General features: G+C 42.6%; 1 protein-coding gene across 6 annotated transcripts in view; it reads right to left on the minus strand.

Annotated features, from left to right (window-relative positions):
* Positions 1–14,541, minus strand: part of WDR59 (WD repeat domain 59) — a 116,652-nt gene that overhangs the window by 47,854 nt on the left and 54,257 nt on the right. For 4 of the 6 annotated variants that reach the window (XM_033219018.1, XM_033219017.1, XM_033219020.1 and 1 more), the window contains 2 exons: positions 3,129–3,206; positions 609–765 (listed from right to left, as the gene is read on the minus strand). In XM_033219018.1, the coding sequence (XP_033074909.1) occupies positions 609–765; positions 3,129–3,206 (235 nt within the window). The remainder of the gene's footprint in view (positions 1–608; positions 766–3,128; positions 3,207–14,541) is intronic. The other 2 variants (XM_033219019.1, XM_033219022.1) reach the window with 1 other exon arrangement.

The following is a 14,541-nucleotide window of genomic DNA, read 5'->3' on the forward strand; positions in this document are numbered from 1 at the left end:
GTGCCAGGATGTGCTGGAAGCAGCTCTATCTTGAGCTTTGCCAACTGATGTGGCAGAGGTAAAGAGGGCGTTTAATTGCACATCAGCCCCTAACCTTTCAACCCAGGAGGGACCACATCATGTGTCATGATCAAAGCAAGTCTATCAGCCAAATCTATCTTCAAAGGGCTGGAAAGTAAAATAGCATTACGTGCTTATGAAGACAACTGAGGGTATGTAGTAGGCAGTACTAACGACCACTTTGGGTCTCCCTCATCAACAGAGTGGCAAGGGGTAAATGTCCTGGACTTCTGAGCCCAGAGTCTTTCAGTCCCAGAAACGATCCAACAGCAAATCTCTATCTTCCATTTCTTACTGGAGCAGATCTCTTCCAAACAAGAGAGACTACGCTGAAAATTAAGAGAAGAGGACAGAATTTGGAAGAGGAACAGCAGCCTTACATAGTCCCTTTACCCACCTATGATGAAAGATGGCAACAGTCCTGGCTCTCTGGTTCCTAAAGCCTAGCTCTCTCTCTGTCTTCCTTACTGGACTCCAGGGCAGCACTGACTGGCACTGCTGTCACCAGAGCTCAGAAGGAAAGTCGGCACCAGGCCTCTGCCACTCACCTTCCTTCTGCTTCCTCCACTGGAACTCCAGCACCACATCATCATGCCCCACGAAGGTGTGGACTGGGGTGTTCAAGTCAAAGACATTCCACAGGAGAAGGCTGTTTTCCCTCCGCAGCTGGGGAACCATCACAGTCACCAATCCGTTGCTGAAAGGCTAAGGCAGAGAAGGCAAAAGCAGATGATCAGATTATTTCAGGGAGGATCGGCTGAGTCTTGAGTTTCCAAACCTGCAATTCTTCCTAATTAAAATAATTAGATAATGGAAGGCCCCAACTCATCTGGAGAAATTTTCCCCAAACACCGTAAGCTGAACATCGTTACTTTTCTCTTTGCTTATGGAAGCCACCACAGCAAGTAAAAACTCAGGCTGAGGCAAGCGCTTGAAGAATTTTGAAAATTCTAAAATAAGCAAATGGTTCTGATTGCTATGCACTGAAACACACTGTTTCACATGCTAGCTACTCTCCATGAGCAGCTCAAGAGTTACTGAGTGCTTTCCCAGAATGAGCATGCAGGGCTGACAGCGAAAATCCCTGCAGCAGCAAACCTAATTCTTGCCACGGGGAAACGCACCAGAAACACGCCACCCATGTGACGCATCACCTTCCCGCCTCCCCAGCACTGTAACTGCTCAGAGGAAAACCTGCTCACTTCAGGACTGACATGTTTTACTTGGCAAAACCCAATCTGCTAGGTAGCTAAGGGGTCCATTTAGTTGAATTAGACTGTTATTTAAGGAATAAATAGTCACCTAAGAGCACATTTATCTTCATCACCATTCCTGGTAGCACTCTTGGACTTTTCTGTTTATTTTTTAAAGCAAACATATTAATCTAGAAAAGTATTTCAATTCATAAGAAGAGTGTCTGATTTCTTGGCAAGTGATCCCAGGTGCAAAACCAGCTTAATACCCAAGTTATCTTAATACCCAAGTTATCTTTTTTGCTCCCCATGGTGACAGTCGAATGTATAAAGGTAGCTTTATTCATCCCTGTACTAGCTTTCAGATTGACATTAAAGGAAATACATTATCTCTCACCCGTGTGGCAATGGAAAATTACTGGAAGGTTGATAATTGCCCACCCACTCTATTTGTAGCATTTAATGGTTTAAAAAGCACATTCCCGGCCGGGCGCGGTGGCTCAAGCCTGTAATCCCAGCACTTTGGGAGGCCGAGACGGGTGGATCACGAGGTCAGGAGATCGAGACCATCCTGGCTAACACGGTGAAACCCCGTCTCTACTAAAAAATACAAAAAAATTAGCCGGGCGAGGTGGCGGTCGCCTGTAGTCCCAGCTACTCGGGAGGCTGAGGCAGGAGAATGGCATGAACCCGGGAGGCGGAGCTTGCAGTGAGCTGAGATCTGGCCACAGCACTCCAGCCTGGGCAGCAGAGCAAGACTCCGTCTCAAAAAAAAAAAAAAAAAAAGCACATTCATGTAAGTTATTTCAAAAGAAAGTCAGCTTGTGAACCACAGAATTGTATACTTTAAAATGGTGGATTTTAACTAGCCGGGCGAGGTGGCGGGCGCCTGTAGTCCCAGCTACTCGGGAGGCTGAGGCAGGAGAATGGCGTAAACCCGGGAGGCGGAGCTTGCAGTGAGCTGAGATCTGGCCACTGCACTCCAGTCCGGGCGACAGAGCGAGACTCCGCCTCAAAAAAAAAAAAAAAAAAAAAATGGTGGATTTTATCACAATTTAAAAAAAAGGAGGGCAGAGTAAAAATTACTATTCATATTCTACAGTAGAGGAAATTTCTGTTCAAAAACATCAAATGGCTTCCCCAAGGCCACATCCGTATTAAATGATAGAGCATGACCCCCAGCCCAGGTCTTCTGAATTTAAAGCCAGAGTTCACTCCACCACAATTGACAGACCTCAAGCCTCCTGACCCTCTCCTCCACCTACCCTGCTGCCAGCCCTATCATTAGTGAGTATCTTTACATGGCCTAGCTTCTCTGTGGAGCTTTGATCAGCAATTCTGATGTAGGATACTTACCCAACACTCAAAGAATAAAAAGTTTTTATTTTATTTACTTATTTATTTTTTTGGAGATGGAGTCTCACTCTGTCACTCAGGCTGGAGTGCAGTGGTGCAATCTCTGCTTACTGCAATCTCTGCCTCCTGGGTTCAAGAGATTCTCCTGCCTCAGCCTCTCAAGTAGCTGGGACTACAGGCGTGCGCCACCACGCCTGGCTAATTTTTGTATTTTTAGTAGAGATGGGGTTTCATCACATTGGCCAGGCTGGTCTCGAACTCCTGACCTCAGGTGATCCACCCGCCTCGGCCTCCCAAGGTCCTGGGATAACAGGTGTGAGCCACTGCGACCAGCCAAGAATAAAATTTGAAATAGTTAACAGCATTTGTGCCATCATTATCAAATTTGTCCCACCACTAAACCAAGAGAGAAAGATAAAATCACCTCACAAAGAAAGTAAGAGAAAATGTCCCTGGGCTCCTTGTTTTTGGAACACCCAAAAAGAAGTTTCCTATCAAGAGGCAGGGTGGCTCACTCACTGTGTATCTGGCCTTCCAGACAGGCACCTGGCAAGGAAGAATATTGAGGTATTTCCGAGGCTGGCGGTAATCCCAGAACTAGAAGAGAGCAAGCAAGATCATTTGTGAAATAAATGCCATTAAAAAATTCTACTGAAATAAGCATAGCCTTTGATCTCATTGCTTCTGGTCCTCTAAAGATACACTTCAACAGCATATTTTTAGTTCAGGTCCTATAACCATACTACTGTGACAGAGACACAAAGAAACCTCCCTTTCCATTTCTAAAACATTACAGGAGAATTTCTGGACTTTATGAGGACCACTAATCAGGGCAGGTCACTATCAAGTGGCTTGATTATGAAATGACCTTTAGAGCTAAAAATTAGAAGAGACGTGTTTGATCCTGTATCACGTTTACATCACGCAGGTAATTGAAAAACAATAGCTGAAGTGTCCTGACTATTCATTGCATTTCAGACTTATATTTAGAACTTTTTTCTCCCATTTAATCTTTGTACCAACCACATAATGCATGTTTTTAATCTCTTTTTTAAATGTAGAGGCTATATAAAGACAAGACATAATGTGCAAGGCCACAAAGAAAAAAGGCAGCTGTGTGAGAACCTAGGAGCCAATCCATTCAAGTCCACACCCGCTATCATCCTCCAACATCTGAGGTGCAGTTCTTGAAACTGTAGAGCACACAAAGTGAGCCACACAAACTACCTTAGAGACACCTATGCTTCTAACGTGAGAGGCACATACGCTTAGAACTCCAGCATTTGTCACAAAGGCAGGAAAGCCAAGAGTGAAACTTGGAACTGTTTTAAGGAAATTATTTTCAAAAATAGATGACAGCAATCATTCTGGAAATCGCTATAGCAATTGCTTTTTTTAATAGAGATGGGATCTTGCCATGTTGCCCAGGCTGGTCTCGAACCCCTGGGCTCAGGCAATCCTCCCACCTTGGCCTCCCAAAGTGCTGGGATTACAGGTGTGAGCCACCACTCCTGGCTACTTTGGCAACTTCCTATTAAGTTAAGAGTACACATACCATATGACCCAGCAATATCACTCCTACATAACTGACCTAGAAAACTGAAAATGTCTGTTCACACAAAAACCTATACATGAATGTTTATAGTGGCTCTGTTCACAATCACCAAAAACCAAAAATAGTCCAAATGTCCTTAAGTGGGTCAACAGAAAATTCATGGCAGCATATCCATAAGTGGAATACTACTCAGTACTAAAATGTCTATGCATTACTACTTTTTAAAACAACTTGGATGACTCTTAAAAGGCATTATATTGAATGAAAAAAAGACAACCTTAAAAGGTTATATACTAGTCCGGGTGCAGTGGCTCATGCCTGTAATCCCAGCACTTTGGGAGGCCAAGGCAGGCAGATCACTTAAGGTCAGGAGTTCGAGACCAGCCTGGCTCACATGGTGAAACCCCATCTCTACCAAAACTACAAAAATTAGCTGGGCATGGTGGCACACACCTGTGGTCCCAGCTACTTAGCAGGCTGAGGCACAATAATTGCTTGAACCCGGGAGGCAAAGGTTGTAGTGAGCCAAGATGGCACCACTGCATCCCAGCCTGGGCAACAGAACAAGACTCCATTTCAAAAAAAAAAAAAAAAAAGCCATTCTCAAAAAGACCAAACTATAGTGACGGGGAACAGACAAGCGGTTGCCAGAGGTTAGGGGTAGGAGAGGGTATGAGTGCAAAGGAATAACACGAGGTGGCTCTTCAGTGTCATGGAACTGTTCAATACCCTGACTGTGTGGGCAGTTAGATGCAACTCTGCATATGTGTATTTCATAGGTTTTCAAGGCTGGTGCAGTGGCTCATGCCTGTAATCTCAGTGCTTTGGGAGGCTAAGGTAGGAGGATCACTTGACGCCAGGAGTTCAAGACCAGCGTGGGCAACAAAGCAAGACCCCGTCTCCTCACCTAGCTGATTGGGAGGTTGAAGTGGGAGGACTGACTGAGCCAAGGAGTTCAAGGTTACAGTGAGCTATGATCATACCACTGCATGCCATCGTGGGCAACAGAGCATGACCCTGTCTCAAAAAAAATGTTTTAAATAAAAAAGTAAAAAGTATATCAGACTATACGGAAAACAGTGAAGAAGTCTAATAAATGTATACTTTTTTTTTTTTTTTTTGAGGGGGAATTTCGCTCTTGTTGCCCAGGCTGGAGTGCAACGGTGCGATCTTGGCTCACTACAACCTCCGCCTCCCGATTTCAAGCGATTCTCCTGCTTTAGACTCCAAAGTAGCTGGGATTACCAGCGCACACCACCACGCCTGGCTAATTTTTTGTATTTTTAGTACAGATGGGGTTTTACCATGGCCAGGCTGGTCTTGAACTCCTGACCTCAAGTGATTTGCCCACCTCGGCCTCCCAGAGTGCTGGTATTACAGGTGTGAGCCACTGTGCCCAGCCGATGTATAATTATTGTTCCAGAGGAAAGGAAAGAGAAGGAATGGAACAGAAGTAATATTTGAAGAGCGAATAATGGTTGAAAATTTCCCCAAAGTGAGGATGGCCAACAAGCCACAGATATGAGAAGTACTTTCCTCCTTCTTACAAAAGAAACCAGTTTTGATAACGGCCTTTAATAATCATAACCTTTTCTGTAGAAGGATATGACCCACACAAGTAATGTCAGGCTGGCCTTCTCTGTTTCAAAACTTTTAGAGACTTAATAAAGTATAGGGATAAATATTCAGACCCATGAATCTCTTACTAAACTTTAAAATAGTCAAAATGGTTTAAAGCTGGTTTTACATGGTTTTAGAGCAAAGCAAGAGACTTTCCAAAGGTTTTGCTTGGTTTGGTTAATAATTTTGTGAATAAGCCTGAATGGAAATGGAAATGACTTGTCTGGAGTTTCATAACCTTCTGAAAAATCTAAAGAGCTCGAAGTGGGTGACTTTTTCTCCTCTCAAAAGAAAATCAGGATATCCCAAAGAAATATATAAATGAGCCAACCTGGAATGTAAGGGAGCGTTCTATGCCAACAATGAGGTATTAATAAATCTTAGAAGCTGTTCCTCTACTTAATGCACAATATGAATGAACAAGTATTACAGAGCACAGCACACAGGAACAGGCAAACACCCAGCTGTAAACTCTTGCTTAGTTTCCCAGCCTGCCTGAGGGCTGGATGAGGTTCTTCCACTGAGTGTGTGGGAAGAGGTAAACGCAATCATTTCTGAGCAGACGTGTGAGTGTAACTTTGCCTATTTCAAAAAAAAAATTAATGATTTAGATTGAAAAGTTTAGATGGCATAACTGCTAAATTTAATAGCATCCCTGTTTTGATTCAAGACTAATAATCAAATAGCTAAATATAAAATGAGAAAACTCAAGAATTTCTAGGAAGAAGCCAGGCACGGTGGCTCACATCTACAACCCCAGCACTTTCGGAGGCTGAGGCGGGCAGATCACCCAAGGTCAGGAGTTAAAGACCAGCCTGGCCAACATGGCAAAATCCCGTCTCTACTAAAAATACACAAATTAGCCGGGCAACGTGGCATGCGCCTGGAGTCCCAGCTACTTGCGAGGATGAGGTAGGAGAATCACTTGAACCCAGGAGGTGGAGGCTGCAGTGAGCTGAGACTGCACCACTGCACTCCTGCCTGGGCAACGGAGTGAGACGCCGTCTCAAAAAAAAAAAAAAAAAAAATTAATGGCTGTGAATGGTAGAATATAAAATAAGAAGCTTGACAACAGGGAAAAACAAAACACAAAAATCAAATAAACAAAAACGGAAAAAAATTCCAGTACCTTGAAACAAACTTTATGAAAGTTTTTTAAAATTAATATATAAACATAGAAAGAAGTTCTGCCAGGAACGCTGGCTCACTCCTGTAACCCCACCACTTTGGGAGGTCGAGGTGGGTAGACCACCTGAGGTCAGGAGTTCGAGACCAACCTGGCCAACATGGTGAAACTCTGTCTCTACTAAAAATACAAAAATTAGCCAAGTGTGGTGGCACACACCTGTTATCCCAGCTACTTGGGAGGCTGAGGCAGGAGAATCATTTGAATCCAGGAGGAGAAGGTTGCAGTGAGCTGAGATCATGCCACCACACGCCTAGCCTGGATGACAAAAAGAGACTCCGTCTCCGTCTCCAAAAACAAACAAAAAAAAAAAGAGCAAGACTCCGTCTCCAAAAAAAAAAAAAAAAGAAAGAAAGAAAAAAGTTCAGGTAATGTTCTAATGAAGATGAATCCCTGGAGAAATTAGACTATGTAGTTTAATAATTTGGATTTATAAATATCTATGTGTGTTTTCCTGACTTTATCACAGTATAAATATTAATTTTTAACATACTATTCTAACTTAAATAAGCCTTGGGTTTATTTTCTCATGGAAAGCTTAAATTAAACTTCCTAAATTACGTAACTATTTATATGGATTATAGCAGTTGTCATCGTTTCCACAAAATATTTAAAATTATTAAAATGTAAAAATTATATCAAATCGAATGAATGAAAACAACTGATGCTCTTAAAAAAATGTTTGCTCTCATGCTCTTATGAACTTTTATTTTTTCTTTTTTGAGAGATGGTCTCCCTTTTTCAGGCAGGTTGGAGTGCAGTGGCACAATCTTGGCTCAACACAACCTCAACCTCTTGGGTTTGAGCAATTCTCCCACCTCCGCCTCCCAAGTAGCTGGGCCTACAGGTGCTTGCTACCACGCCTGGCTAATTTTTTGCATTTTTTGCAGAGATGGGGTTTTGCCATGTTGCCCACGCTGGTCCCAACTCCTAAGTTCAAGCAATCTGCCCGCTTCAGCCTCCCAAAGAGATGGGAATTCAGGTACGAGTTACTGCACCCGGCTGCACTTTCTATAATAAAAAGGATCACAAGAACTGAGTCTACAGCCTGGTGACATGGGGAGACCCATCTCTTAAAAAAAACCTCAAAAATTAGCCAGGCATTGTGGCTTGCACCTGCAGTCCCAGCTACTCCGGAGGCTGACATGGGAAGATCGTTTGAGCCCAGGAAGTCAAGCCTGCAGTGAGCTGTGATTGTGCCATTGCATTCCAGCCTGGGTAACAGAGCAAGATCTTGTCTCAAAAAAAAAAAAAGAACAACAACTTAGCTATTCCATTACAGTATCAAGGTACATATGTTTAATGCTTCTCTAACAAACTCTTAATATAAACTTTTGTTTCTGTGTTATAAACTTAAATTGTAATTTCAAAATCTTTAGATTAATTTTAAGACCTTGAACTAATATTAATGAATAACCTTTGAATATATAAATAAAGTCTAGGCATAATTATATATATATATATTTTTTAAGATATAGGGTCTCACTCTGTCACCTAAACTGGAGTGCAGTGGTTTGATCAAAGCTCATTGCAGCCTCGAACTCCTGGGCTCAAGCAATCCTCCCGCCTTAGCCTACTGAGTAGCTGGGATGACAGGTGCATGCCACCAGTCCAGCTATCTTTTTATTTTTTACAAACAGGGTCTTACTATGTTGTCTAGGCTCATTTTAAACTCCAGGCCTGAAGGAATCCTCCCACATCAGCCTCTCAAGGTGCTAAGATTACAGGCATGAACCACCACACCTAGCCAAGAATACCTTTTGAAAATTGAGTCATGAAACATAATTTTTACACACACACCCTTGCTCCTTAATACTATTTATTTATTTATTTATTTGAGACAGGGTCTCACTCTGTCACCCAGGTTGGAGTGCAATGGTGTGATCACAGCTCACTGCAGCCTCAACCTCCTCGGCTCCAACAATCCTCCTACCTCAGCCTTCTGGGTGGCTGAGACTACTGGTAGGCACCATCACACCAAGCTAATTTGCTTATTTTTTGTGGAGATGGGGTTTCACTATGTTGGCCGGGCTGGTCTCCAACTCCTGGGCTCAAGTGATCCTCCCTCCTCAGACTCCCAAAGTGCTGAGATTACATGCGTGAGCCACCATGCCCAGTCTTGACTCTTTATTGATTGTCCAGTTAATAGGGTGAAAGGATTTACAAATACCTTTTGATCACATTGGTATACATGCTTACTTCTGCTGCCTTAAAAATGTCAAATATTGGCCGGGCGTGGTGGCTCAAGCCTGTAATCCCTGCACTTTGGGAGGCCGAGACGGGCGGATCACAAGGTCAGGAGATCGAGACCATCCTGCCTAACATGGTGAAACCCCGTCTCTACTAAAAAATACAGAAATCTAGCCGGGCGAGGTGGCAGGCGCCTGTAGTCCCAGCTACTCGGGAGGCTGAGGCAGGAGAATGGCGTAAACCCGGGAGGCGGAGCTTGCAGTGAGCTGAGATCCGGCCACTGCACTCCAGCCAGGGCGACAGAGCGAGACTCCGTCTCAAAAAAAAAAAAAAAAAGTCAAATATTATCTATGATTGTATGAGGATGTGTTTGCAAGATAATACATGCATTTCTTGCCTTATCAAGGAGAAAAATTGAATATTTTTGCCTTATATATTATGTGTTGACAAAGTTGGCCAAATGTTATGGATTTTCTTATAAAACAAAAATGACTTGTGGAAAAGATTTTTGTGCAAAACATTATATGGATAGTACACAAAAGGAATAAAACTAAAATGCCAGCCTGGGCAACATAGCAAGACCCCACCTCTACAAAAAACAAAATAATTTGACATGGTGGCATACACCTGTAGTCCTAGCAACTTGAGAGACTGAGGTGGGAGGATCACTTGAGCCCAGCAGTTCAAGGCTGCAGTGAGCTGTGATCATGCCACTTGTAGTGCAGCCTGGGTGACACAGTGAGACCCTGTCTCTAAAAAAGAAAAACAAAACCTAAAATGTAGGTTTTCTTTCCATTTAAACAGCAACTGATCACTGAGCACATCATTTGTTTAAAACAGTAAACTTAGTCTGTATCTACAGAGCAGAGGTTCACCAAAATACTGTTACTTTTTGTGTTTTTCATAAAGCTCCTGAATTATTTGCCTAAATCTCATTTTTTAAAAAATGCTACCATTCTTAATAATTTTTATCACTTACTGCTGTATTTAACTTTAGTTTCACTATATATCAAGACTGTAATCATTTCTTATCTTTATTTTATTTATTCGGGTTTTTTTTTTTTTTTTTTTTTTTTGAGACGGAGTTTAGCTCTTGTTGCCCAGGCTGGAGTGCATATAGCATGATCTCAGCTCACTGCAACCTCCACCTCCTGGGTTCAAGCGATTCTCCTGCCTCAACCTCCCGAGTAGGTGGGATTACAGGCATGCACCACCACACCCAGCTATGTATTTTTAGTAGAGATGGAGTTACACCATGTTGGCCAGGCTGGTCATGAACTCCTGACCTCAGGTGATCCACCCGCCTTGGCCTCCCAAAGCATTGGGATTACAGGCGTGAGCCACTGCGACAGCCATTTCTTATTTTTAGACCCTTATATGACAACTCTTTGTTGCCAAATTCAGGTCCTGTGTTCAAAATAATGGTCAAGATGGCTTTTCAGCTTAAACTACTTTTGGGTTTCCCATATGGCCACATGGTAAACTATAAATCGCCCCTCAACTTATAAAAGGAATTATACTCAAAATAATTAGGTATGCTTGTCATTCTCCAGATTTCTAACGAGCTCCACACTGTGCATGCCGCCCTATTATCAAACCCACAGTGTGTGGAAAGCTAGCAAAGACAAGTTCAGCCTCCCCAGATTAATTATACACAAGTAAAATGTTGTTAATATGAATACATTCTAGTAACTGTGTACTTTCATATTCACATTCATGAACATATTCACATTCATGTACAAAGATCGGCATATAACTGTTAGCAAGATTAATGCCTTTTTTAAGAAAAAAAGAAAGATTTTGTTTCTAGATTTAAATATGCTCACCAACTGGTGACAATTATACAATGTATGGGATTAATTAGAGGACCCTGGAGATTTGACAACGTCCTCACTGTTCATAACATGCTCTTGCTCTCAAGGCAATCACTGATGCAGTCTTACAAAATGATTACATGTCATTTGCAAACAGAAGACTTCATTCTATTTCAATCTGATATAGGTAGTTATTACAAATTAACCGGAGCCATTCCATCCCCCCATTCACAGACAATTTCTCCTTTTCATTTACCCTTGCCAAAGGGTTCCTGCTACAAACTACAGATCAGAAAAAAAGTCCTCTGAAGAAATATCAGGGGCTAGGTGTGGCTCACGCCTGTAATCCTAACACTTTGGGAGGCTGAAGCAGGAAGATTGCTCGAGCCCAGGAATTCAAAACCAGCCTGGGCAACACGGTGAGACAAAATACATATATTTTCTTTATATATAGATATACACATATCTACATAGAGATGAAGAAAGAGAAGTATAAGGAAATATCAGAAGAGCCTTGGTCAAGAATGAACCAGGTTTCCTTGAGTGTTGATACCCTAGGAAATAGACTCAAAGCTGCATGTTTCTCATCAGAATGTACCAAGGGTGGTAGGGCGCGGTGGCTCATTCCTGTAATCCCAGCACTTTGGGAGGCCGAGACAGGTAGACTGTTTGAGGTCAGGAGTTTGAGACCAGTCTGGCCAACATAGTGAAACTCCGTCTCTACTAAAAATACAAAAATTAGCCTGGCATGTTAGTGCACCCTTGTAATCCCAGCTACTGAGGGAGGCTGAGACATGAGAATTGCTTGAACCCGGGAGGCAGAGGTTGCAGTGAGTCAAGATCACGCCACTGCAATCCAGCCTGGGCAACACAGCAAGACTCTGTCTCAAAAAAAAAAGAATGTACCAAGGGACTATGACTGGATTTCCAGGGCTCTCTTTGTCTAGAAGGCAACAATTTTTGTGAAAGAGGCTGCTGTTAACCCAAGATCAGGAAAAACAAAAAGATTATGTAAAATGATATGAACTCATTTAATTGTAGTTAATGTTCTATTTCTAAGGGCCACATAAGAAAAATTCTTTTCTTTCTTCTTGATCTACCCCTAACCTTCAACTCAATTGTTCTGTAGTTAAACAATTTACAAACTGAAGTGAAATACACATTCAGTGATAACCTTGCTCCTAATTTTGTATTTTTACATTATATGGATAGTATACAAAAGGAATAAAACTAAAACACTAGCTTGGGCATTTGTCATATACACCTAAGAGTTGTCATATAAACCTAAGAATGATTATGTAGAAAAATTACACATATTGATCCCTATCTACTGAAAAAATGGTTGAATGTTATACAAAGTCCCTTTTATAAGTTTCTTCACTTTTTATGATCATGCTATTTACATACATTCAATAAAATTGTCTTGCTAGCACTGTAGGAGGCCGAGGTGGGTGAATCATGAGGTTAAGAGATTGAGACCAACCTGGCCAACATGGTGAAACCACATCTCTACTAAAAATACAAAAGTTAGCTGGGCGTGTTGGCATGTGGCATGCACAGGAGAATCACTTGAACCTGGGAGGTGGAGGTTGCAGTGAGCCAAGATCGTGCCACTGCACTCCAGCCTGGGTGACAGAGCAAGATTCCATCTCAAAAAAAAAAAAAAAAAAAAAAATTGTCTTGCTTCCAGGATATAGTGGAATAAATCAAATACCATGCCAAAAATCTCATTTCATTAATAAGCTAAGCCTGCTGGTAAAGAACAGAGAAGGCTCTTTGTATGGGGAAACAATGCCTATAAAGTCCTCCCAGGAAACTGGCTGTTACCTGCTTTATTACCTATGAAACCCCAGCCTCACGGGTAGGAAAGATGCCACTGAGTATCAACAAACTTGGGCATCTCATAGAAAGAGGTAGAGTTGAACTGGATGGTTTCTGGTTTCCGAACTTGGGAGACAAGCTGATTGGGGTATGGGGACAGAAACCCAAATGTGGCCGGGCATGGTAGCTCCTGCCTGTAATCCCAGCACTTTGGGAGGCTGAGATGGGTGGATCACTTGAGGTTAGGAGTTCAAGACCATCCTGGCCAACATGGTTAAATCCCATCTGTACTAAAAATACAAAAATTAGTCAGGCATGATGGCGTGCATCTATAATCCCAGCTACTCGGGAGGCTGAGGCAAAAGAATCAGGAGTGGACGTTGCACTGAGCCGAGATCACACCACTGCACTTCTGCCTGGGTGACAAAGCGAGACTCAGTCTCAAAAAAAAAATAAAAATAAAAACAAAAAACCAAATGCAATATGGCCGGGCACAGTGGCTCAAGCCTGTAATCCCAGCACTTTGGGAGGCCGAGACGGGCGGATCACGAGGTCAGGAGATCGAGACCATCCTGGCTAACACGGTGAAACCCCGTCTCTACTAAAAATACAAAAAAAAAAACTAGCCGGGGGAGGTAGCGGGCGCCTGTAGTCCCAGCTACTCCGGAGGCTGAGGCAGGAGAATGGTGTAAACCCGGGAGGCGGAGCTTGCAGTGAGCTGAGATCCAGCCACTGCACTCCAGCCCGGGCGACAGAGCAAGACTCCGTCTCAAAAAAAAAAAAAAAAAACAAACAAAAAAAACCGAATGCAATATGAACAAACAAACAAAAAAAGTCACATCTGGCACATTAAAAATAACTTACAACCCTGAGGGATTTACAAACTTCAAGACAGGATTTAACTTTTAACTTAGTGTATGACTGTAGTTTGCTAATCATATCACAAAGATGTCATATATGACTATATAAATACAACAAAGCATTAAATAAATGACACTGAATCATAAAATTGCTAAACCAACTTCTGTGGTCCAACCCCTGCCCTCAGAAACCTGACCACAAGGAGGAACTACTGGAGCAAAGATGACTCTGCCCTGCCATCATTCTGACCAAGTATGAACATCACATGCCACAGAGAGGAAAGGCAAACAAACAACGTTGTACCTTGTGATAAACCAAAAATAATCGGGTTACTGAAACACAAAAAATCTTGAGCATTTCCTGTAAGTTAGAGAATCACTAATAAAATGACTCTAGCCTGAAAACGTCAGAACTTTCTACATATGATAAGCATGTGAGGGAGCAGCTGTTTTTTCACCAGGAATAGACTAATTGTAAACTTTGCAACCTTAACAACTCTGTAGGCTTTTCTCTTTACTTATATCTGTTATGCATACCTAACTTCCTTGCAGCTTCTTTGCAAGGGAACCTCTTTCCCTTTCTTGAGGTAGAGTCTCGCTCGGTCGCCCATGTTGGTGTGCAGTGGCTCAATCTCGGCTCAGTGCAACCTCTGCCTCCCGGGTTCAAGCGATTCTTGTGTCTCAGCCTCCTGAGTAGCTGGAATTACAGGTGTGCGCCACCACATCCAACTAATTTTTGTATTTTTAGTAGAGATCAGGTTTCACCAGGTTGGCCGGGCTGGTCTCCAACTCCTGACCTCAAGTGATCTGCCTGCCTTGGCCTCCCAAAGTGCTGGGATTACAGGTGTGAGCCACTGCACCCAGCCAACTTCTTTCTCTTTCTAAG

This window comes from Trachypithecus francoisi, unplaced genomic scaffold (assembly GCF_009764315.1).
Source record: "Trachypithecus francoisi isolate TF-2019V2 unplaced genomic scaffold, Tfra_2.0 Lachesis_group10, whole genome shotgun sequence".
Taxonomy (NCBI): Eukaryota; Metazoa; Chordata; class Mammalia; order Primates; family Cercopithecidae; genus Trachypithecus; species Trachypithecus francoisi.